Source organism: Trachurus japonicus, chromosome 19 (assembly GCF_045865225.1).
Source record: "Trachurus japonicus isolate A0001 chromosome 19, Traja_1.0".
In the NCBI taxonomy this organism is placed as follows: domain Eukaryota; kingdom Metazoa; phylum Chordata; class Actinopteri; order Carangiformes; family Carangidae; genus Trachurus; species Trachurus japonicus.
In genome coordinates this window covers 21,961,838-21,987,378 of record NC_140925.1, presented here as the reverse complement: position 1 = coordinate 21,987,378, position 25,541 = coordinate 21,961,838, and the positions used below count along the sequence as shown (strand labels likewise).

General features: G+C 40.5%; 2 protein-coding genes across 3 annotated transcripts; both read left to right on the top strand.

Moving 5' to 3' along the window:
- Window positions 1-34: 34 nt before the first annotated feature.
- pdpk1b (3-phosphoinositide dependent protein kinase 1b) lies at window positions 35-7,872 on the top strand. The gene is made up of 14 exons (XM_085760668.1): window positions 35-148; window positions 2,143-2,433; window positions 2,640-2,682; window positions 2,812-2,949; window positions 3,096-3,240; window positions 3,362-3,459; window positions 3,567-3,642; window positions 3,765-3,833; window positions 4,044-4,140; window positions 4,294-4,467; window positions 4,640-4,857; window positions 5,060-5,117; window positions 5,393-5,545; window positions 5,678-7,872. Exons 1-14 carry the CDS (start codon window positions 125-127, stop codon window positions 5,789-5,791), a joined length of 1,698 nt encoding a protein of 565 aa, XP_085616794.1. The 5' UTR covers window positions 35-124; the 3' UTR covers window positions 5,792-7,872.
- Window positions 7,873-8,414: 542 nt separating this feature from the next.
- On the top strand, window positions 8,415-24,713 carry kctd5b (potassium channel tetramerization domain containing 5b). Of its 2 annotated transcripts, XM_085761854.1 has the most exons (7): window positions 8,415-8,649; window positions 15,001-15,109; window positions 15,340-15,431; window positions 15,543-15,638; window positions 15,870-15,974; window positions 18,317-18,442; window positions 21,042-21,592. In XM_085761854.1, exons 1-7 carry the CDS (start codon window positions 8,422-8,424, stop codon window positions 21,069-21,071), a joined length of 786 nt encoding a protein of 261 aa, XP_085617980.1. In that variant the 5' UTR covers window positions 8,415-8,421; the 3' UTR covers window positions 21,072-21,592. The 2 variants fall into 2 exon arrangements, with proteins under 2 accessions (XP_085617980.1, XP_085617981.1); XM_085761855.1 differs by lacking the exon at window positions 15,870-15,974 and having other exon boundaries at window positions 21,042-24,713.
- Window positions 24,714-25,541: the final 828 nt, after the last annotated feature.

Genomic DNA, 25,541 nt, shown 5'->3' with positions numbered 1-25,541 from the left:
CTGCTGTCCTGCGCTAACATTGTTGTGGAACGACGTCACAGCTCGAAAATGAAGGCGCAGAGGCAGCCATTACTGGAGCTTCTCTAATTATTTAATTCCAAATAAATACTCGAGGAAAACTCCCATGGCAAGAGCTACAAGTCAGCTGGTGAGTGTTGCAACTTTAACGTGAATTACAGTTCGAAGCCGGTGCTGAAAACGTACAGTGCGGCGGCTGTTTGACAACAAATAGTTAGGTCGGGGCCTTCATGTGAAGAGCGGTGCTAGCCGCAAAAAGATCGTTTAACGTTACGACTCACCAGCTAGCCGCGTTAGCTTGTTAATGTTGGCTAACACAACACCGTATGAGTGTAACGTTAAACTGGTTTGTCCAACACGTGATTCGTTTCGTGATTGAAGATCCTGAGAAATATTATGTGCTGATACAACGTTTACACACGCATGCTGTTGGTTTTTATAGGTTGTCGAGCCGTTTCCCGTGGCTGTGTGTTGGCTAACGCTTAGCTGTGCGGGTTGGCGCTTTCGAGCGATGCTGCTGCTCGGCTAACACGCTAACATTAGCTTTACTGCGCTCCGCCTTTGGTGAGGAGAAGATAGCATTTAAGGTTAACGTTGTGTAGTCCGACTGTCAACCCATTAACTTTGGATAATTTTACACAAACGTCAGCATACTAACTTTAAACACGTCCAAACGGCGTTTCATGAAAATGAAACGCATCACGTTTTGAAATTACTCAACGTTACCTGGTGTTGCTAACCTTAGCTAATTGCCTGGCTGTTAGCGTTAAGTTTATAACTCGCTGTCAGCGATGGCCGGCATTATTTGACAAGGCAGCAGGAGCTAACATTAGCCTGCTAGCTGGCGTTAGTGAGCAAGAAAGAAAGTTCGCACAGGCCTGTTGTTACCCGAGTACACAGGGTTGGGGTTAACGTTAGCTGCGGTTTACTATCAACAATTACACGTTTGACTAATAGTAATGGATCGGAGGAATGTTATATAGCCTGTTGTCAAGCACACAGTAAAGTCCGGATAAGGCAGCTAAATGGCCACACCTTGGATTTGAATGAGAAGAAGCTAGGCCAACTGAAATAACTAACGTTAACTGAGGTGTAAGACAAACAATATTATTGTCGACTGCTGTGGTAGTTTTCAGTTTGTCAAAAACAACAATAAACACGGGTGGAATCACCGAACTGGTTGGAAAGCACAACCTGTCGCTGTAGGTTATCTCTGAACCTACATCAGTCATTTGTTGGATTTCTTGTCAGTGTTTGTTTGCGTTAGCCGTCTTGTCAACTTGATCACTACGATATAAAATTGATTTTAGGGCAGTCGTGGCAGTAAGTACACCTGTCACATATAAACAGTTACTTTGACATTGTTTTTACAACTTAAAACACTGGAGGGTGGGACCACTAGCCTCTAAACCAGCTTCTTCCAGTTGTTTGGCCTCATCAAACAACTTTTAGAAAAGTGGACTCACTAGAAATGACTCCCCAGTAAATTGTTATCTTTGTGAAATGGGTTTACTCGACCTGACCCTAACTATACCGTAACTAGTCCCATCTCTTATAGTCATATACACATATTCTCTATGTATCTTGTTTTCTCGCATATTACATTGTTTTCATTACAAAAACTACTGCACCAGATGTATTTATCCTATTTTGGACTGTTATATCAGTATGAATTGTGTGTGTGAACTATAGTCAACCAATGGCTAAATCTTACAGAATGAAGATACTAAAACAAAACAAAAAAATCAAAGTGCTACACAACAAAACCTGACCTTTGTACAAATACAGTTTTTTAAACAAACAAAAATGAGTCTCTGCTCTCACTACTGTGTTTATTGTCATATTTTAATATTTATAACCAGCCTTCATATGGTCGCTTTATCAACTTGCCAGCATGTCATTTGTTAGCCAAAGTGGATGGAAAATTCATGTACATTATGTGGTACCTAAGTGCTTTAAAATATTTGGTTTGCCAGTTTTACACTAGGCTGTACAGTCCCCCATAGTACTCAAGTAATAACATACCATTTAAATCAAACAATGTGTTTTTTTTCCTTTTGTAACAATAACTACAACTATAAAACCTTGAGTAATATATTCTCAATGCATCCTCTCTCATTTCAGTATGATGTTGTGCCCATTCAGCCCAGTGTTGTCATCTGTTCCTGCTCGCATCCATCAATGGTAAGAAACCACCCTGACTCCTGCTCGCCACTTGCTATCCCAGGCGCAAGCAGTAGCCACTGTCCCAGCATGGAGGGCTCAGCCTCAGAAGCCCGTGCTGTAGGAGCGTCTGCCAGCAGCCAGGTCTCAGACCTCCGCACACAGCCGGCTGTCCAGACCCCTCAGCCACGCAAGAAGAAGCCAGAGGACTTCAGATTTGGCAAAATCCTGGGAGAAGGCTCCTTCTCAACGGTATCTAACCTGCATTCCACTTAGTACTGAATTATACTTGGGCAGATGTTGTTACATGCTAGCATTCCTTTTATTAATGTACTTGGATGAGTCATCCCTGGCTCGCTTGAAATGACAAAACAGGCCCTAAGAGTTATCAAATTTTCTCCAAGTTGGACAAGGTATTAACAGGCTGTTATCTTTTTTTTCTGTTCTTCTACTCATAGGTTGTTCTGGCAAGAGAGCAGGTAACATCGAAAGAATATGCAAGTAAGTAATATGACAAAGGCATTTGATGATTACATTGATTATGATGTCTTATCAAGAATATAAATTGTATTACTAATAATATTATTAAATGCAATATAATATATTCATGTTTTCTTTTCTCCCCTCTAGTTAAGATTTTAGAGAAACGCCATATTATGAAAGAGAACAAAGCCCAGTACGTGAAAAGAGAAAGGGATTTGATGTCAAATCTAGATCACCCATTCTTCGTCAAGCTCTACTTCACATTTCAAGACGATGAGAAGTTGTGTATCCTTTAACAAAAACAATGTTTGTGTATCTTAATAACTGTAACTTGTTCTGATGTTATGTTGTGATAAAGTAGTAAATAGATGGTATTGTTGTTATCAGTTGATTTGTGATTATAACAGTAATCCTTAACTAGCTGTTCCTAGATTTTGGTCTCAGCTACGCCAAGAATGGAGAGCTCCTGAAATACATTCGCAAAATTGGTTCATTTGATGAGACCTGTACTAGATTCTACTCAGCTGAAATAGTTTGTGCCCTAGAATACTTACACAATAAGGGGATAATACACAGGTAAGACTTTGTATTTGCTTTCATCTGAATTTGTATTTCTACTGTTTAGCTGTTTTCCCTTTTATAAATCTTCATACAACATTAAGAGTTTTACATATCATTTATAACCTGTTATTTTCAGAGATCTGAAACCAGAGAATATTCTTCTGAGTGAAGAGATGCACATCCAGATAACAGATTTTGGTACAGCAAAACAGTTATCATCAGACAGTAAACAAGGTATAGCCCCATTCCTAATTTCATTTATATCTGTATTTGAATGTTTTACTTTCTGTGCAATAGCAAGATTCACATGTTTTATATAATTTATTTGCATTGTTTGGCAGCAAGAGCAAACTCCTTTGTTGGAACAGCACAGTATGTGTCTCCGGAGCTGCTAACAGAGAAATCAGCATGCAAGAGGTAACTTGAACTCATATACTTGCTGATCACTGTTACGTTCTTATGTTTGTCAGGCAAGAATTTTCACACAATTTCTCTAACTTATGTTGTTTAAATATTTTCTGTTATATTTTTCTTCTTAGCTCTGACCTCTGGGCTTTGGGATGTATTATCTATCAACTGGTGGCTGGTTTACCACCGTTCAGAGCTGGGTAAGTACCAAAGGGATGTTGCTGCCACGGCACAGTTAATTTTCATTAATTAGTGTTGCCATAATAGTCGATCATGTTATATTGCTTATTAGTCCCGTGAAGGTTTATTCAATATTATTTAAAGTTTAAGGATAACCTTACGTGGTATTTCACTTCCATAGTTTCTTTTTTTTCCTTCTAATTTTTTTCTTTGTGTTTCATATATTGTAGAAATGAGTACCTAATATTCCAGAAGATAATCAAGCTGGAATATGAATTCCCAGAGAAATTCTTCCCCAAAGCCAAGGATCTTGTCAAACAGCTTTTGGTGAGTTATTGAATACCATAATTTGTACAGCCAAGATGCAACAAAATGTTTCTTTTCTACTGAATGAAAACATATCATTCATTCATCCATCCTTCCATTGTGTACATCGCTTGAAAACACATGAAATATACACATATTCTGTTTTCCTCTCAGTCACTGGACCCTTCAAAGCGGATTGGGTGTGAAGAAATAGGGGGTTACGACCCTTTGAGACAGCACCCTTTCTTCGATACTATCTCGTGGAGTGACCTACACCTACAGACACCCCCCAAGCTCACTCCCTATCTACCAGCAATGTCTGAGGATGATGAGGACTGCTATGGAAATGTAAAGTTTTCTGGAGCAATCCAGACTTTTTTGTGTTTCTGCTTATTTGTGGGAAGAATTAGCTGTGATATCATGTTGAAAGATATGGAATCCACAAAACCTTGAGCAAACAGCAAATCTCAAGTCTATCCTCACTCAATATTTTTTTTGACTGTCTCATTTCCAACCTCAGTATGACGATCTCCTGAGCCAGTTCAGCAACATGCAGGTGGCCCAGTCCAGCTCATCACACTCCCTGTCGCCACATGAGTCCACACCCCCACAGCGGTCCAGCAGCAACATTGAGCAGTACATCCATGACCTGGATAACAACTCCTTTGAGCTGGATTTACAGTTCACTGAAGAGGAGAAGCAGCTATTGCTGGATAAACAGACCACTGGAAACCCCTGGTAAACACCTCCACATGTTTCACCCATGTCAACCTGTTGGCACATGTGTAGAGCACTGCACATACTCAAATCAAAGTCAAGCACATGTCCTCAAAATGTGAAATAAAATTATAATGTTCCCTTTTGGATAAGTGATTATTTATGTATCAATACCTACATTTGTTGAGGCAGAAAAAAAATCAGCTGTCACTTATTTGTACAGGCACCAGTTTGTGGAGAATAACCTGATCCTGAAAATGGGCCCAGTGGATAAACGAAAGGTAGGAGATACCATCTGAAATTTGAATTACGGTATTGTGTTGTAATATAGTTTTTATGAAGATTATTCAACAAATTTATAGCAGTTTCAAGTTTGTTTTGTAAATTGTTGTTTGTTTGCTCAGCATCATTGAAGGAACTTCCTGTGGTAGTGCTCTGCCCAGGAATATATAGGAAGGAAAGGGAATTCTTTGCTGTGGTGTGAAGCGTCTGTTTGGCTGAACAGCCCCCTCTGTTGGTGAACTGATTTCTCAGGCGTTGTGGCATTCCATTGCAGGGTCTGTTTGCTCGACGGAGACAGCTGCTTCTCACTGAAGGACCACACCTGTACTACGTGGATCCTGTCAACAAGGTCCTGAAAGGGGAGATTCCTTGGTCCCTAGAGCTACGCCCTGAGGCGAAGAACTTTAAAACCTTCTTTGTTCACACGGTAAATTACTATTCCTGATTTATGCCCAACACATTTTCCTCCCGCGACATATTTTGATACAATAAGAATCTCCTTGCAAATCTAGTTTTAAATTTTTTTACATATTTTTCTTCTTTCCTGTGACATTTGCAGCCTAACCGAACATACTATTTGATGGACCCCAGCGGAAATGCTGACAGATGGTGCAAGAAGATCCAGGAAGTGTGGAGAAAGATCTATCAAAGGCACCAAAATCCTGGCCTATAGGAGTACAGTTCCTCCTGTGGCCACTCCTCTTTAGCTCTGAGGCCAATCACTGAGCAGAGTAACACCCTCTTTAGTGCCCTTCATCACCGCAGTGTAAACAAACTCTTAGAGACGCTGGCATCTAGACCTTGTTTGTTTTCCTGAGTAGAACCATGGGAAAAATACAACTTTGGATTCAGGGTTGCTTTGCTTGTTCTTTGTGCTCTCTGTGAGGCTTCAATTGCATTTTTCCATGTATGGATGATAAGACTGCCACCATGCACATCTGCTTTTTGTATGTTCTGCAGGGGGAATAAGAAGGGCAAGCTTGTCCTGTAGAGTGACACAAGCTTGGGTACCGCTAGGACTATCTCAAATGCAAGGACTGGTTTCCTGCTTCAATGATACCATAACACAAAATCTAGCTTTTGTGAACCAGAGCCTATCCTGACATCTTAATTAAACCATATCCTAATCCTACATCGTACGTTCAAGCTGTAGTCAGGCCCCACTTCTAGTGCATATACTCCATAGTTGTAACTGATACTGTAAGCTGATTCAGTCTCACACGTTTACCAAACTCAAATCCTATATATATTTTTGTCAGAGCCCAAATGTCCCCACGGTATTTGAGTTGTTTTTTTAGTCTCTTGGTACCTTCTTATTGCAGCCCAGTTAGGGTCTGCAGTGAGACATGGGTCTGAATCGGTCTCTGTATAAGTGTGAGCCTTCCATAGCCGTTACTGAGGATGTATTGCTAACAGGGGGCGGGTAAACATGCCACTAGCTTGTACTTCCTAATCATAACTTGCTTATCTTTCCTGCATGGCCAGTTTTGTAGCTCAGCCTTGTCCGCTTCCCTCTCCTAGGGCACTGGAGTTATAGTTTATTCAAGTTTAAAGGTGGGTATTTTTGACTGCATTGGCAACCATAATGAATATTATTGGATGATTTGGCTGTTCTGTACCATTCACTGGCTATTTCTTTGTGGTGTGAATTCTTCAGTTTCTTTTTCGGTGGGATAGTCGGTTCATCTTCAGTATGTCCTATTGAAAAACAAAATCTTATGTGCTGACCACCCCATGCTGAACAGAAAATTTACATCAACAGAGATACATACACATACTATCATTCTTGGAAGCAATCACAGTGAAGCTGTTGTCCCTGGACAAGATGGCAGAACTGCCTCATGGGGCTCATTAGCCCGTCTTTTTTCTTTCTTTCTTACTTTCCTTTCTTTTCTTTTTTTTCATTCTGACGTTTGGCCCAATAGAAATTAAAGCGACTGATTTAACTTGTGCTCTTGTTTTAGCAATATGTATTATCATAATGCTTTTAATTTTTGACATATTACCTTAAGGTCCTTTCCAAAGGTCCTCTTCCTTCAGCTGAGTCTGTGTGTGCAGTGTGTGACTGGAGTATAGGTGAAATAGGACCCTCTGGCCCTGGGGCCTGGGGCTCGATGTGGTTGGATGTCAGTTAAAGGATATCTATCTGATCCAAATAACCGATGAAATTGCTGTATCTGTCTATAAAGTTGAGAAAGCACTAGAGAAGTGTTTTCCTCTAGTTAGAAAAATTGTTTGAATCAAGTCGATGGCAGTCGGTTACATTGTGTATGGAATACTCTACCTGGCTTGTAACTGACTAGAACTGTGATGTACAGATGATGTATTATTAAAATCTGAAGCAAGTAATGCAATGATATTAGGATACAGTTTTTGTATTTTTATTCTTGTATAAGGTTATTTGATGGCTATTGTTTAGCCTCTAGTTCATTCTGTGTTATTTAAATTCTAATATATGAATCATATTTGGATTGAAGTCATGTTCAGGGGCCATGTTGTGTATGTATTGAGATGTAAAGCCTTTGAATGTGAATAATTATTGTAAACTATAATATTTTACAGCTTTTTTCTTACTATATCATACATTTTCTATTTGCTCAGTGATTTAATCATATTCTGATAATTTAATGAATCTGTTCATTCTCTCTCTGATTATTTGTGCGCTAGGTCAGTAGATGTTGAATGATGAATTTTCCACTTAATGCTTGGTAGTCCAGTAATTAAAGCATGTAGGGATTTAGGCATACAAATAAAGCCATGTGTCCTGTCTTCTGTTAACAACCACAGTCGTAACACAGTGAAAGCAGCATTTAGTGGCTATGGCATCTCACCTTTTTTTTCAGCATGTAAATAAAGTACCGGCCCATTATCAGTGTTTGTGTGTTGTGAAAATTACTTGAATGCACACTCAACGCATTAACCGCAGAGGAGAGGGAAAAAAAACCCTGGTTGGTTTTTCCGATACTGTAAAAGTCCAGATACATGAAACAACGTATCAATGAGGTGTTAATCGCCTTCGTCTTCAGGTGCTCTTGATGACATTTCCATTATCTCAGCAGCAGCGAGAGATCAGCGAAGCGTCAGGAGATCAATGCAGGGAGGACCGAGTCTCTCCTCTGATAATTTATGCAAGTGTCTGTCTGTCAGTGCCGGTGGAGTGGGGTTAGTGGGAGTGGCTGAGGAGCTGGCAGCCTGCTTTGCATGAATTGTGGACTCCCAAGTTAGTGGCTGCAGCTCAGATATTTCCTGTCAGCCGCACAGACAGACCGAGCCGAGGCAAGGGCGGAGGAGAAGGAGAGAGGGATGGCAGAGAACAGCTCCGAGACGAGCGGCTCCCTTCACCGGAGATGTGTGGCCCATTCCCCGGCAGCGGAGAGAAACACTTCGTCCGGTGTCGGCGCAGCATCGAAGTGGATTCGGCTAAACGTCGGGGGCACATACTTTTTAACAACGAGACAGACGCTGTGTCGAGATCCCAAATCGTTTTTGTACAGACTGAGCCAAGCTGACCCCGAGCTCGACTCCGACAAGGTAAATGCTAAGCTAGTCCAGCTAGTTAGCAACTGTAGTTAGAGAGTGTACTTAGTTGACTACACTTTATTTTCCACCGCAGTGGGGTTTTAACAGCATACTGCGTTGTTTATCAAGCAAGGTGGCGAGAACGATAACGTACCAACTGGCTTAGTAACATTACTAGCTTGGTAAATGTTGGTGTTTATTCAAAAACTCTGAGCTAACTCGTTTTTTTGTCGCTAGCTCTCGTTAGCTCGCTATGCTAGCTGGATTCCAACAGTCACCACATGACATTCGATCTGCCGTTAGTGCGAGAAGCTCGGCTCGTTAGCGGCTGAACAATGTGAAAATGCCAGGTAACTTACCTGTGTCTTGTAAAACGTCAACTTTTATAAAAATGAGAAGAAATTTAAAAAAAGAAAAAAAAAAAACTTGTGAAAAACATAGTCGCCACAGCAGTTGAAACTTTTTTTTTTTATCTAAAGCCTTTGCACTCGTTGAGGTGTCAGATTGTGAGAAAAACAGTAATTTTAAGGTGATGTTGACAAAAACTACTTGCAAATAGTTACGTTTTGGACCTTGAATCAAAATAATTTAACCCAGTTTTGAGTAGTGTAGTATTTTGAATTGACTTTTGTTGGGTTATTTCACTCAGCTTTTGCATTCAAGGAAAGTGTATCAAATAAGATTGGTTACATCTGGGTGTAAAATAATGACCTGTAAAATGTTTATCCTTGTATTTTTACACTCTTCACTCGACACTGATGGTATTGTCTAATTTGTCCGACAATTAACCAACCAAATAATCAACACATTCAAGACTTTACTGCTCCACCAGTTTGTGTTTTCCTTTCCTTTCTTGAGGTCAGTCTGTTTCTTGGCTGTGTTTGCTCTGCAGTAATCAGCCTATGTGCTGGTGGTAAGGCTCCCCTAATGAGAACATAAGTCATTGCCAAGTGGGGTGAGGTGCTGCTGTCAACTGAGAGCTGGGGGATGAAGTCACTCGTCTCCCTGAATGGCCTCCGTGCTCCAGAAGCAGGCTTCTCTCTGTTTGTCCATCTGCCACTTTTAACAGCAGCATGTGCGCTTTAAGGCTCAAGGCATGGGCAAAAACAATTTATTAGTGTCTGTGCATACATGGTCTAATGTGCCCTGTTCTCCACTGTTCATTTTGCTGCCCTATTATTCATTGTTTTCATCTACTAGCACGTTTTAATCTTCACCCCTGGCCCCCTTTTATGCTAAGCTGAAACCAAGGCTCATCTCGTATTTTCATGCAAATATCTTAATCTCTGAATAATCAGCTTGCTTTTTTGTCAGTTTATCCTCCCATGAGCGACGGATCAGTCCATCTCAATCCCTTGTCTTAAGTATCTATCAGACTCTCAAGCCATTACTGTACCTTTCTCTTGCAGATAGCCTCGGTTAAAATGGCTACCAGTAAAAGAGAGGGTATTATTAGATATTACATTGATGGCTATATACCCTATGATTTTTTTTTCTATTTGCACTTCACAGACAAGAAGGCAATGTTTTTTTACTTCTTTTTTTTTTTTTTTGCATCACATCACACAGTGCTGCATGTGAGCTGCAAGCCCAGCAGAGTGACTGATCGGTGAAGAGCTCTGTTTTTGGGCAAATACAGTATTGTGTTTCCCAGCCAAGGAAATGAGTGGTTCAGCTCTCAGTCACGCAGGCTGACGTGCTTCAGCAGGACTCTTGAGGAGAACTGCATTATTCATGTTGTTGACTGAAGCCTGTTTTGCACATTGGGGTAGACCAGGGAGAAAGTGGAGGGAGTGCTGTCAAGTGCACAGCCTTAACAGCCTATGTGTTCCTTTTTGAGTTGTTTATCTCAGGCCGTCATGGCTGTCAGGTTTCGTGGCATTGTTTATAGTAGGTTTGCGAGGTGTAAGTGACTTAATCCACGCTGAAAGATCACAAGAGTGTACACATCTCGCACAAAAATTGTCAATTGTCGAGTCAAGAGGCTGAGAGCTGCACATCAATCGGCATCCATCCCATTGGCAGACGCCTGCTCTCCAACTACTCAGCTCAGGGCCACTCAAGAAGAGACCCGGCTTTCTGGCTTTGAGAGCAGCATCAATTTTTCAAGCACCCCATCACAAAGGATTCTTGTTCCTTCAACATCTTATTCTTTTCATATTCATATCCATTTGCTGCCCGAACAAGTTCTCTCTGCAGCATGTGTGAGAGAAATACGGCCACATTTAATGCCAGATTCAGGTTTTATGTCATGCCTGAACACACTGTGGGAGGCAACGTAAATATTTAAAGGTGATACCGTCTCCTGCTCTGTCTTCTTGCAGTAAGTGCTCAACATTGCACTGCAGAGTGCTAGTGGCAAATTAGGAGCGTTAACAGCTTTTCTCCTCAGAAAGCAACTTAATTCACAAAAGACAGGCACCTAAAATGTATCTTTGCCTTGTGTTGCAATACATTACAATGTTTGAATTTTACCCTGCATTAGTCTCAGTCATCTTTCACTAATCTTTCACTTCGAGCATCTTTTTCTATCGCAATTCATTTCTCCTCCTGCCTAGAGAAAGCTCCAGGTTGCAGTGGTTTCCTGGCTCGCCAGCTTAGCCGTGGAGCTACTTAACTGCTTCTCATCATGACAGCAAAGCTTTTATGGGACTTTTACAAGGAGCTGTTCATTTAGTGTCTGAAACACTTTGCCGTCATAAATTGTTCCGCAGAACGCATCGATGGTGTTGCCTTGCAGGGCTGAAAATGGTAGAAAGGCGAGAAGTTCCTCCCAGCCGTGGTGAAAGGTCAAACATGCATTCAAATGACGGTGTTAAATATTTTGAAATACGAGATAGTTTCACATAATATAGCCCTGATGTTATGTGTGTATTATTTAAAAGATGAGGGCCTGTTTGACTATGCCATTACTGCTTGTACTCCAGAGAGACTCCCGGCTCCCACTCTACAAGGATCAGTCTTCCACTTGGCTAAGTAGTGCAGTCATGTGACTTTGAAGATCTACTGCAACATCTTTAAGCGCTGTTTCTGCAGGGGGCTTGTGCTCCAGCTCGGCTGCATTGACGACCGAGCTGCACTTGATAATGCTTTCATTCTTTTTATTCTTGGCCTGAGAAAACTGGAATGCCTTCACGTGATGGCGTCAATTGTTTTTTGTATCTTGCCTTGTTTCTTTGATAATTGCCTTTTTAAGCATCAGTTTAAATGTCAGAGTGACTATGACATTTTTGCAGTTGATATCTGTGTTGGAATTGTTCGTTGCAAATTTCTGGTTTACACCCATTGTTGTTATCAGAAGGCAAACATGCTGCAACTTGTCAGTGTTGTTGTATTAAGGATCGACTGTCAGTGTTAATGTGTCTGCAGAAAGCCTTATTGGACATCATGTGCTCGAAGGGTGGGTCACCGTGGTATTTCCTGTGGGAGGATATGTATTGTGTGGAGGAGAAGAACGATAACGTTAATATGTTACACTTCCCTCTGTTGTGAAGGCCACCCTTCTAATTGGCTTTTGTTTACCCACGTTGTTTGTTGTCCTCAGGTTTGGATCGGCTGATGGTTAGGCCTGATTTGACTTGGATCTAGTGACTACGTGAATGGATGGTTCTGCAGTTTGAATATTGTTTTTAAAGACCAAACCACATAACACCATGTAGCATGCCTGACCCAGGCTGAACTGACCTATTTCTGGTGGTTATTGTAGGCGGGGTGTCACTTGTCAGCTTATTTGTTGATATTATCTGGTCTCTTTGGTTTGACTTTGTCCCATGCAGGACTGGCATTTTTATTTTTCATTAAATAAAATTAAGAAATCTTAGTATTTGTAGATGATGAGCTGATTTTGTTTGTCATAATCGTCCCATTAAAACTTTCTCAGGATTTACTGCGACCTTTTTAATTCTTATTTTTCAGTTTGTGCACCTCGTCCCCTGCCTTGCTCCAGTTGATCCCTCCTCCTATTCCCTCACTGTCCCCACCCCTCTGTTGCCCAGTGCTCCCCGGCCGAGGCCCCCAGAGACACAGCCTTTTGTTTTTAATTAAAAACACTGTCCCCTTTGTGTACACGAGACCAAATCGGAGGCCGTCTTTCTCTGAACTGGGACACTGTCACCCCAAGTTCCCCATAGATACATGTGCACCTAGAGGGCCAGCAACAGGCCCAGACAGTACAACAGGCCAGGAAGCAGAAAGTTTACAGAAGTGTAGAGTACACACACGCACACACGGTAGCTCTGCGTGTTTGATCAGTGGGAGTGTTTCTGAGGCAGTAGCTATACAATAGTTTATTTGTGTAGTGCAATTGACCTTTTTCACAGCTGGCATTTCGACTTATTATCGTCATATTATTCTTATCAGGATGAGCACAGGTGTTCACAATGACATAATGTTGTTATCATCATTTAAGTGTCCCTGTGAGCTGATATGCACAATATCAGGAAACTCTGAATGTGTTAACTGGAAAGAAGCTGCAATTAATATTTTATTTATCTTTAAAATGTCATAAATTCTTCTTTTGCCTTAAAGCATTTTAAAACACACCCACATTCAGAATTCAATGGACAATGGAGGTGCGTGTTAAGTGAAACTACGGACGACTCTCACATGGATTGGACGTGGAGTGGACATTTCAAATTGTCAAACAAAGGTGTGAAAGTTGTCCAGGTCTGTCTCGAAAGGGCTGTGGTGCTGGCAAAGTTGTCAAGATTCAGATTTACAGCATTTATTCAGCAAGGACAACAACATGTTCAAACGGTTAGAATAAGATCTAATTTGAATCCATAGTATGAAAAATCCTGCCTTGCTCTTAGAGTCATGGTAGGTTATTTCTTAAATTAATATTGATATAATTCCTTGACCAAGGAAATAGTCATAGTCTAATGGTCATAGTCTAAGCTTGATAATGAGCTCATTATAAAGTGTGTATGTGTTGATCATTACTGGGTCAAAGTTTTTCTAAAAGGATTACCAGCAGTTACAGGTGGCCACGTGGCGAATAGAAATAGAAATAATTAGTACACACACAGTGGCTTTATAAAAGCAGAGAAGAATAGACGGAGGCCAAAAACAGAAAGTTGACTTTCAGTGTCCTCTATAATGTGGTTTAAATGTAAATTGTGCAGCTTTGGCCCTGTCTGCTTCCTCCACGCAGATGCAGGCGCACCTGTACTTGTGCTTAAACTTCCGTGACTATGGAAATGTAAGGAACTGACACGGGGCGACGAGACCAGAATAGAGCCCCACTGGGCTCCGGTAGGATATTTTTGCCTTGAAAAGGAGGTCAACCAAGCAAGAGGGTTCACGGATTCATTACAAAAGAAAATGCACTAGGGCCCTTTTCTCATTATTGGAAAGATTAATGGGTTTTGAGTTGGATCCATCTCTGGACTTGTGAAGTGGCGCTGTGCAGCTCTGAATGCGTGTGTGCTCGCCAGTGAAGACTTAGCTGTATGTTTGCTTTTAGTCATGGCCTGTGGTGTATGACAATATTTCTGTGTTCTTGGGTAAATAATGTCAGTCGTTGCATCAACCAGCAGCACTGCTAATATGCTAAGATTGCACCTGAAGCCATACACTCTACTGATGCACAGTCAAACATCCTGTAGCAGTAGCAGATTAACTGAAAGCTTGCTGAAGGCCTTTCCTCTGTGCTGAGCATTTTACCAAACGTCATGTGCGCTTGACTCACTAAATGTCACGTCGTATTAGACAAATCTTAACAGTAAACTGGTGTCAGCTGCAGTAGTCGGACAGCTGTTCAAACTGACTTTCATATTATGCGCGAGGCCAACTATGTGACAGCCCAGACTCGGCTGCTCGTCAGTTGTAAGCCAAGGTGCTTCCTCTCGGTCCCCTCGGTGGATTCAGCCTTCTGTTCCAAATCTTTTTCTGTTCTGCTCTAATTGTTTTAGCCTCCTCTTCCCCCGTGAGACAAAGACAGTCTAATCACAGTACTTAAAGAAATAGGGGAATACCCAGTGGTTGTGAAGGAATCGGGATCAAACCCAGGGCCTGTGGGAACAGTGAAGTGATATCCCAGAGCTGTTGTGTGTTATGTGCGTGTGTGGTTCCGTGTGCGCATGTCTCCTCAACCTCTGTAGAGATTATCAGCACAGGAGCTGACCTCGTAATTCTCATCCCTGGAGTTTTATTCGCTGATGCGCAGCGTTGGATTCTTTCCCCCTAGATTATGTCACGCATGCACCTGCTCATTGATTTCTGCCGTTGACTTTTGTCTCTTTGTGCCCTTAAACTGTGCTGATCCTCAGAATAAAAACTGATGTTGATGTTTTCAAGTGTCGGTGGTAATAAAAGCTACTCCTGTGTCACAATGTTAATCTCATCCTCCTGTTTGTTTTTCAGGACGAAACTGGTGCCTATCTCATAGACAGAGACCCTACATACTTTGGGCCAGTGCTTAACTACTTGAGGCATGGTAAACTGGTGCTCAACAGGGACTTGGCAGAGGAAGGTAACAAATCCAAATACATTTGGCTATAGCACATTAAGTTTATTTGCATTGTGAACATTAGTTTTGTTTTCAGCATTCAACTATTTGACAGTTGAAACAATAATATCTACGTCAGTGATGACAGTGATCTCAAAGGGAAATGATGAAACTAAATATTTAGTAGTAGTAATAGGATATGCCTGCATCATGTGTGAAAAGCTCAACTGTTTCTTTATCACTGTTATCTTTAGGTGTGTTAGAAGAAGCTGAATTCTACAACATCACATCATTAATAAAGCTCATCAAGGACAAGATCAGGGAACGCGACTGCAAAACATCACAGGTATATACGAACTTCTGAGCTTTTGATTATTTGATGAATAGAATAGTTCTGTTTCATTAATTTTGGGATTTGTGGGAATTGTTGTTGTCTCGTGTGCGTCCTCCCTCTCAGGTCCCAGTGAAGCATGTGTACCGGGTGCTGCAGTGCCAGGAGGAGGAACTGACACAGATGGTGTCCACCATGTCCGACGGCTGGAAGTTTGAACAGGTAAATCTCCTCCTGCAAGGTCACGGCAGCAATCCTCCTTTCATGTGCTTCACCCACCCCGCTATGCTCACATTGACCCAGAAAGTCCAATCCTCAATATCGGAAATGGCTTTTATTAAAAAAAAAGAAAAAAGAAAAAAAAAAGGGAAGCCAAATCAGCAAATCACATCTTTCTCAATGTCCACATACATGATCCGGGCATCCCTTCTGTGCTCTGATTGGTTGTTGCAGCTTGTCAGTATAGGTTACGGGCGGGCCCACCAGTCAGAGTTTCTGCTGATTGTGTCAAGGGAGGTGAAGGGAGAGGAGTCTGCTTTGCCAAACAACAGCGGAGAGGTGTGTCCCACAAATTTCTGTCCACGGGCTGGTCACTGCATGGTCCCCATGTCGTCCATACACACCCCGTTGGCCATTGTTTGTCCCTAGTAGACACTTAGCTGTCGGTCATTCTTTGAGTTGATTCTTTTCAGTGCTCATGTGTACTGCTTGCTCACCAGTGAGGCTTAAAGAACACGACACCTTTTTTTTTTTTTCTTGTCTGTGATTTTTATTTTATTATAGTTTGATTCATACTGCATTCATAGTTTGTAAGCTTTCTGTGTTCTGCTTTGATGTAGCAACTTGGCTGATTTGGATGCTGTAATACAGTGCTGGTAGTTTAGAGGTTAAAGTAAAAAAAAAAAGTTGTGTCATCCTCCAAGCAGGTAATGTATCTTGAAAGTTCGATTCACAAGACACAAGAGTGAATAGTCCAAGTTTCCCCAAGAGCTTGTGTTCAACTGAAACGGCCAAGGGCTAATTCTAACGAGAAAACACATGTTTGGGTGTTGTGAGTGTTGGATGTGTGTCTGAACCTCTCTGAGACGAGGGATCGTTGGATCTCCCATCGCAGCTGAAATCTCACTAATCTCCTTACGCAGGTCAAAGGGGAAACTACTAGAAACACTCTCTGTCGAAGCTTAAAGCACGGCCATCAGCCCAGGAGAGTCTTTAATGACCTGCTGCCTTCTTTAAGACTCTGTAAACATAGAGGGGGAGTTCACTGTAGCAGTGTGACAAGTGGAATCCATGAGCGCTAGCTGAGATTAAATGTTTTTTTGCCATGTTGATGCCTAACGTAAGAGAGATCGCTTAACAACAAGTTTCCAGCAGCAGCAGCTAATGAGGCGATGCCTGTCTGAACATGCACACCTGGGTACTGAGGGTATACATGTAGCCTGCAGTATGTACACTCGTAACCTTCAGCAGTAAAAGCAGTTAGACAAGAGGAAATGCTGTTTTGGTTCTCATGTTTTTCAGGTTGGTGCGTGCAGTTTGTTTACAGAGATCAGAACGGTCTCCTCCCTTTATTTGTCCTGTTGTGTGTTTACTTTGAGGATAATATTTGAAGATGTCATCAGTAGGATTTATTTTAGCGATTGCTCTTATTGCCGCCTCTCTGACATAATCCAATGTTTGGAGAGGAAAAATAACCTGCTGTTGCGAGCAGGAGCCTCACTGGCGTTTTCACTTGGCTGACTCTGGGTTTGACCTAGTTCTCTGGCCAGTCTTAAGTAAACCCTTGTGAAAGGCCGGTTGCTAAAACAGCAGTAGGTACACACAAAAAAATACAAAGATAGAAAAGCATATTAAGGAATGCAGCTCCATGAATACCCAGTGATCCCAAATAATCCGACAGTGGAAACACAGGAGAAAATCCTACACACGCCGTCTGTGTCAAGGTAGTGGTACCACTGACAGTCACAGAGTTTAAAAACAAAAGGACTGGGATGATGAGTGGAAATGAGCGACTCTGTGGTTTGATCCTTTCATTTGTTTTTCAGGAGATAATGTAGTTTCCAAAGCTTCAATTTCAAACAAACCCGGTTCTATCAAATCAAATCCACCAGTTCCCATTGATTTTCAACCAGCATGTTTGCTTCCTGTGGTCCCTGCACTTGTATTCTGTCATTGATTATTATCTTCTTTTTTTCTTTCTATAGTTTCTTTGCGCTCTTTCTTTCATGGTGATTATTTTATTTTTGTGGGCCACTGAGTTTTTTATTTTTTATTTCTGTGTGATTCAATAGTCAACTTTTTCAGTTTTTCTCTTTCCATGCTGTCATGTCTGCAGGTCCTGGAAATACAGTTTGAATTGTGTCCTTTATTAATGTTCTTATTAATACTCAAAACGCATAATAATTTAGCCTTTGGTTCTTTAGATTTCCTCCTCGTATTCTCAAATAATTGTCCAAGCGGGCTCTGTGTTGGCCTAGAGGCCTCCGTGTACCATGTAATAGCAACCATGACGTTCTGGGTTTAAATCTAACCAAGAATCTTTGTCATGTTTCATTGCCCCCCTGACCAACATCTTATGCCACTGGACATTTCTATCTGTGTAATTACAGTCAAAAATGCGAGATAATTTATCCCCAAAAACAAACTTCAAATAAGATTTATACAAACACTCCTCAGATTGGTCTGTACAAACTGTTTTGAAGTTGTATCTGTTGAAAAATCTAAGTTACAGGAACCTGTAGACTCTGTGCTCCTTGTTTGGTCACCAACCACTTTTACGTTACCTTCAACATCCTCTCCTTACCTCCGTTCTCCCACCATGAGTAACCCAGTTTCTGCCTCTGCTCCATCAGTCTAAGGCTAATTCTTCCCATGTGCTCTGCTCCCGTGTCTCTCTCTAGCTGGTCAGCATAGGCTCCTCTTACAACTACGGAAATGAAGACCAAGCCGAGTTCCTGTGTGTAGTCTCCAAGGAGCTGCACAATCAATCATACGGGACAAACAGTGAGCCCAGTGAGAAGGCTAAGGTAAGTGTGTGTGAGTGTGGAGAGAGGCTGGTTGAAAATCCATCCATAGCAAACATCTGTGAATGATGGCCTGTGCTGGATGCTTTAAATGCACTGCATTTACCAACATGCCAACATGCCGCCGGAGAGCACCTCTAGTTTATTGATGAGAAACCTCTATGAAGGCTAACACTGTGAATATTCAGGGCTTCAGTTAAAAACTAGACGGCCCGAATCACAAGTGAGAAAAAGGCAGAGATGTATAAATTAAAGCAAAGAAAAACATGATTATTGACAAAACATGGACAATGCTCTCTTTTTGAGATTTGAGTTGGAAAAGAAAAACATTTATTTTAATCTTACAAGGTTCGATTGCAAAAAGTGTATCTAGATGCATTAACCCGGCATTTAGTCGTATATCATCTTTCATTTAGCCCTAAATAAATAAATGGATTTAAAAAATAAAGAACTCCAACAGTAAAAGCCAATGTCATGAGCAGTAAGAAAGCCCAGGTCTGCAGATTAGTGGAGCATGGTCTATCATTTTCTCAAGGGCTTTGAGAGCAAAGCAGGAGGCACGCCCTGAGGAATTCAAGCTCCCATCAGCTGGTCCCCGTGGGGGCCCCCACTCCTTGAAGGCAGCTACACATGAAGAACCACACCGTCAGACCTACATCACGGTGCTGTTTATTTTAATGGAGAAGATGAAACGCTACGAGTGCATCCTCCAAGCAAATGTTGAGACAGAGCAGAGCCTCCGTTGTAATTGTTTCCAGGGGCACCTCGTCCGAAGTGGGTCATCGGGTACGACTTATCTCTGCACGTTACAACACAGAATTAAAATCTTAAATGTTGAGCCACGTGTATTATAAAGCGTGTTATTTATTTGTGTAGATGGCTAGCTCGGCAGAGATTTGTAACAGTACATTAGAGGTGTCTTTGGAAACCGTTTAAATGCTGTTCTTTTGTATGTATGAGTTCCCCATTGAGACACTAAATGTACAGCAGTTGTTGATGTTCATCCCCTTTGAATATGACCCTTTAGTTGTGTTTTCCTCCTTGTTTTCCTCTCCTACATTTAACTCACCCATTCATTTCCATTATTTGACAACATGCCTTTCTTGTCTTCTTCTGTGCTGTCTGCATGCTGCATGTTGCTCAGAGCGAGGACGAAGAGACAGATTATGAAATGAATGACTCTGATTAGGGTTGAGCACTTATGACTCACTGGTGAGCGCTCAACTGCTCGTAGTGCCTCCATCACACCTCCTGATTTGTCCTTTCCTCTCCCATCCTGCGTCCCTGATGCATTTTACACTACTGAAAACACTAGATAATTTAAAAAAAAAAGAAAGAATAAAGTGACAGAATCAAGATTTGAAATAGTTTTTTCAGAGTTTACAAAACCAAAGCAAGATGAACTGCCAGGTGGTTCCTGCTGAGGCTCGTCAAACATTTCTTTGTAGGTGAAGCTCTTTGGAGCCAGATGGGATGAACTTGGTTTGTTTCAGTAGTAGTAAATATCATCATGCTCACAGCCTGGTTAATGGAGGCCATGCTGAATCATCAGCTGCCACAGTTTGACCATTGTGCCTCATTCAATGACATTGTAAGGGAGGGAGGGGGTACACTATACCCCTCATTGTCAAAAAAAAAAGTAGTAGTTGTAGTTTTGCTTGCATTGCGCTGAAAAAATCGGGTGGGATAACACTTTGCAGGTTCTAGCTCCTACAAATCATAAATGTACATCGCTGGTAGAGCTCAGTTGTATCTCGTATCTAATGCCTCAGAACATCAATAGAGTGTTTTCTCTTTGAGAAATTACACTGACTAACTTCTTGGCACAAACTATAATTATACAGCAGATGGAGAAAGAAAGGATAGGGAACATAATTTTTTTTTAAATAAATGCAAATGCATGATGAATAATTGCATATTTATTCATGTGTAAAAAATAAAAATAAAAAACTTAATACACCAGGACAAAAATGTGCATCCTGTAGCTCTTGGTTAGGTTTCTGTAGCTGTTACTACATTTTGACGTTGCGTTTTAATCCCTTTGACCTGGACTTTACGCCTGTTTCATACATCATGGTTCAGACTCCCGAAAATATCTCTTCGCACGTGATGCAAACAGGAATAAAAACGTAATGCCCTCTACATCGTCAGCATGCCGTGATGTGTATTTTGGTAATGAAGGGTTAAGCAAGAATTGAAAGACCGTCTGCGTTGAACTAAAACTAGTAACAGAACTGTGGTAAGCTTCAGCAGCGTGTCTTTCCAGCATCAAGGTCTTCTTTATGTCAGCTCGCACGCAGAATTCGCTCAACAGCTACCGCTGCACTGAGTAGTTTCTAGCACCCTTTTATTTTCTTCACTCAAGCAAGCACTTCCCTTCTCTCTGCTCCCTATTCACGTAAATACATGGAGTAAGTGTATGACTGCTTCTGGCTGGGTAAGAGTATGTTGCAGGAGTAATTGCTGCAGTAGAAAGAAAACCCTATTTAGTGACTCTAACACTGAAACACAGTGGGGTTGTAGAGATGCAGTGTGAAATGACTCATAGCATGTTGTAGGTTATGCTGTTGTTCATTATGTCATATGGCTTTTGTCTCGGCAGATTCTTCAGGAAAGGGGTTCCCGGATGTGAAGAGGACTTAGTATTATGAGCTCCAGGTGTTATGATGCAAACATATCATCTTTGTGGAAGAACGTTTGGCACAATGGAGATTTAAAGGGGGGTGTGCATTTATTTTGTGTGTTCCCTCCATTTTTGTTTTTATTTCTTGATGTAAATACGTCTGTTTACTGACAATTTGTGCCTGTACATTTAAACTGGACCTTTTTAAATTAGCGGCAAGTTTTTTTTTTTTTCTTTCTTTTTTTTGTAATTGAAAGTAAGGAGTTGCAGTCTACAAATGTTTTATGCTATAAAATATGGCCGTCATCACATAAGGCCAATGATTCACTCAGGGTCATCTATTGAATTAATTATATCCTCCAACTCAAGGGTCTGGTAAGGGATCAGTATGGTCTTCATAACTCAAAAATATCAACTCAAAATTATTGTTTTAAAGATGTTAAGAAGGGAATTGTGCATTGATTTAGCACACGTTAAAAAGTTAGGCTATTAAATGTGAAATTCACCCCAAAAACAAATTGATAAAATGTTTTGGTTTTTTTCTCCAAAGATTTCGAACCGTTACACTGAGATTTGTGATCATGAGGGTCCCAACTATACATCACACCTTTTTTTCAGATGTAGTTGAGGTGGCATTTTACTTTGATTTCAAAATATTTTATCACTTACTATTCAAGGTCAAAAAAGGAACAAAAATGTCACTGTGATTGTGTCCGTGTCAGTTAAGGGGCATTAGGTAATTCATCCCTTACAGGGCTTTCATAGGTGGAGAGCAAATTACCTGTAATGAAGAGATGAGAGTCCCGTTTTTCACAGAGGCCCTGTTCAAACCCGGCATCAACACGTGTCACAACTGATACGATCACAAGTGGTCAGGTCTTAGTGAAGGTGGCAAACACACTCGAGACATTTGCACTTGAGATCTAATTCATTGAAACCACGTTCAGAGGTGGTCTACTCAGCCGACGTCCTCTGTTAGAGTCAGAGGTATTTTTACACCTCGCAGTGTTTCCTATACATCAGTTTATTTGTGGCAGCCCAGTGCAGTATCAGTATTGACTGTTGCATATTAATTTTTTCTTTCTTTTTGTACTATTTCAAAGAGCTCAGACCTTATTTCATCGTAAAGCCGTCTGCAGTCAATCGCAGTTAAGACACACTGTCCTCCTAAACACAAATGATGTGCGTTCTTATTTGTTTGTAGAGCAGGAAACTAAGATCTGATCATGTGAACACCGGGTCTGAACAGGGCCGTACACAAGTAGGCTAAGTTAAGAGACACAGCAGATATCGTAATGCAAGATACTTATTTATCACTCACTTTCTTGTTTTGAGTAGTAAATATGTTGCTACTGTAGTTGCTTGTGAGACCATATACCTTTGCAAACTCGGTAACCAATTACTCACTGATATGGTCGTCTTGTGCTGTGAGGTAAAGTAATTATTAAACTTTCAGGAAGCCCATTTATCTGTATTATAAGGATTTCACTTTTTTAGTATCTGAGACGCAATTAACTGCAAATGTTGATGCAAAATGTGGAATTTTTGTTCTAATTTCTTTTTGCTCTAAATGTTGTCAAGTACAAGTTAATTTTGCTGGACTTCTAGTTTAGTTTTAGTTTGAGACCTCATGTTCATAAATCTAAAGTTAACTGCCAAAAAAAGAAGAAAAAAAAAATTGGAAGTTGTTTCGAATGAATTTTGTTTTACAGTGATATTTTTTTTAAACATCAGTGTCCTCCAGTGACGTCCTGTCAGGAAAACCATCCTAGAGACAGTGGCGTCTTCTTTTTTTTTTTCTTCCCACTGACTTCTGAGTTTTCCTTAACTGGTTTATTTTGTATGTTTGAGGGAACATCTTGTTTCAGATCTTTTTGCGGGGAAGTATTTGTTGTGTTTGAGGTTTGGGGACTGGAACTGATTGAAGGCAGTGGTGAAGGACTTTCAGTTCATATCCAGAGGATTTTTGTTTTGATGTAAATAATCCAAATTCAATATTAATATTTAACTCTTAAAAAAAACTGCACGTTTTGTACACTGTATAGAAAACACAACTTCAAATGGAAGTTGTTTATACTGGATCGTCAAAAATGAGAGAATCTTGACAATGTTAACTTCTGTTTTGCATTGTTTGTACAGGACTCTCCAGATTTCTGAGTTGGGGTTCAAACAGCTGATGCTGAATACGGTGTCTTTCACTGAGAACATGCCTGGAACATGTTTTGATAACCAATAACAAAGCTATACTTGGCTGGCTATGAAGTTGACTGTTACATTTAAAAGCAAATGTATTTTTTTCTTGCAGTGTGATAGATTCTTTTAAGCATTTTGAATTGTGTAGATTTCGTACACAGCATTACAAGCACTACAGTGGAAAACGACACTGTGCACATTGCTTACAGCCTGTAATGTTGTTAATGTAAATACTGCATTTTAGAACACTTTTTTTTAATATAGAAAGTTGTTTTCAGGTTTGATGTGTGGTTTTTTTGATAGGTTGGATATTTCATTCACAATTAATCATTTAGTGTTGCCTTTTTCCCAATGACCAAAATTCAATGTCTTATGTGTATTGTACACATTGATCTTAGTGTCAGGGATGAGTAAACTTTTCTTAATGCTGGCACACTTTGTACATATAGAATTGTTAACGACACGCAAACCTCCATTTACTCACATGTACACATATACACTTGACTAAAAAAAAAAAAAACTTTTGTATTGTTGGGGAAACAAGTATGGATGCATGATTTTGATATACACACAACACACAAACACACAAGGGCTTTTAAAGTGCAAAATTTGAGATCTGCAAAGAGGTTCAATCAAAGTAGACTGGATTTCCTGCCAGAGCTAGGCTATGTTTACATTTGCTATAGTATTTTGAAGCCTTCCAATTATGTACTGTCTTGCACTCCCTCACACATGTTAACCATACGTCTGACTTGTGTGACTGCACCAGAGGCAACTAGCACTTCACACTCCATATGAACTGATACTCTCACAGACATAAGATACTCCATCCACTTCTAACGGCCTATGCTTCAGCGTCGCAGACAATCTTGCTTTCCGCCCTCTCTGACGGCAGAGTTGCTCTCTTTTAACACAATGAAACTTTACCTGTGTTGGATCAGAGCTAAAGTTTATCTGGGTCCTTGTGACTTTTTTTTTTTCTTCCTGCAATGAGATTTAAAGTGTTTGTGTTTTTGATTTGCTTGGTTCAGTTGTAACCTCATTTGATATACTCTGGTCTTCTATAGCAGCTACTTTACCTTTCATGCCCTTCACGAACAGATTGTCTGGTTGAGCATTTGGCATTGATAATCATTTCATGTGATGGACAAACTTATCAAATCTGTAGCCTAATACTTTTAAGTGCCCATTTTTTTTTGTTTTTGCATTCAAGTTATAAGCCACAGACCACAGTAATGCATGATTGAAGATGATCACAATTATAATCAGAGGGAATGAATGTGTCATTTTTCCTCAGTCTAACAGTTACATTGATGAATAAGGTTCTCATATCACTACATAGATCACTTATATATGATCTTATGCAATGTTAAAAATGTAAAAACTAGGTATGAGTTTAAGGGGATAGATCTATATGGTCTTACATAAGGTAAACACAATAAAAAATGTTGTCATTCATATCTTGGCTATGTGTATTTATTTTCCAGGGATACATTGAGTTATTTTGGATTCATTTTATGCACAATAGTAAAATAATTCAATTTTTCATGATTATCATAATTTCAACTTGCATGTGCATCACCAAAGTGTATATACGCATGTCGAGACTATTAATAGAGTCGTGACAATACATTATAATTTTTGTTAAATCGCGACCTCTTGTGTTACTTTCCTAAAACTGGCCTCTATGGTATAGTTGTCTAGGTAAATGCCTGTTCAAATTTAGACGTTTTTCTTGTTGTTTTTCTTTAGCATATAACCTTGTTCGGAAAATATGTGTTGCAGTCCAACATTTCTATATCATCTCTTTTGTAAATGTGTATAAGGTTGTTTGATTTGTCAAAGGCAGTCATCTGGGTTAACGGTCTGTGGTTTGGGCAAAGATGTTGTATACAGGAAGATAGAAATCCAACAGTGCTTGTTGGGATGGGATTTATCGCGCCTTCCTGATGTTTGAAACATATTGTTTCCTTTCACATAATCATAACAATGTTTAATTTAACAACTAATAATCCAATTAATGAAAACAATCCTGCTCTCGTGTGTGTCTAGTATGTGACGTTTGTTCTGTTTCTTAAATCGGTAACTCAGACAACCACAGTGCGCATGCGTAAAATCCAACAACCACCAACGATGTAAGGGACTTTAAAGAGCTGAGCGCCGCCGGCAGAAGCTAAGCTGCTCTAAAGAAATGGAAACTAATAAACAAGAAACCAGGTTTAATTTATCGGCTGAATATTTGGCCGTTCTAGAGATGCAGTCTGAAAGCCACACCGTTCAGAGATA

Bases quoted from the DNA above. Each gene is read 5' to 3' on its own strand.
- pdpk1b (XM_085760668.1), top strand. From the start codon at position 125: ATGGCAAGAGCTACAAGTCAGCTG. The intron at 149-2,142 runs GTGAGTGTTGCA...CTCTCATTTCAG, and splicing joins CAAGAGCTACAAGTCAGCTG to TATGATGTTGTGCCCATTCA. The intron at 5,118-5,392 runs GTAGGAGATACC...ATTCCATTGCAG, and splicing joins GCCCAGTGGATAAACGAAAG to GGTCTGTTTGCTCGACGGAG.
- kctd5b (XM_085761854.1), top strand. From the start codon at position 8,422: ATGGCAGAGAACAGCTCCGAGACGAGCGGCTCCCTTCACCGGAGATGT. The intron at 8,650-15,000 runs GTAAATGCTAAG...TTTGTTTTTCAG, and splicing joins CCGAGCTCGACTCCGACAAG to GACGAAACTGGTGCCTATCT. The intron at 15,975-18,316 runs GTGTGTCCCACA...GTCTCTCTCTAG, and splicing joins TGCCAAACAACAGCGGAGAG to CTGGTCAGCATAGGCTCCTC.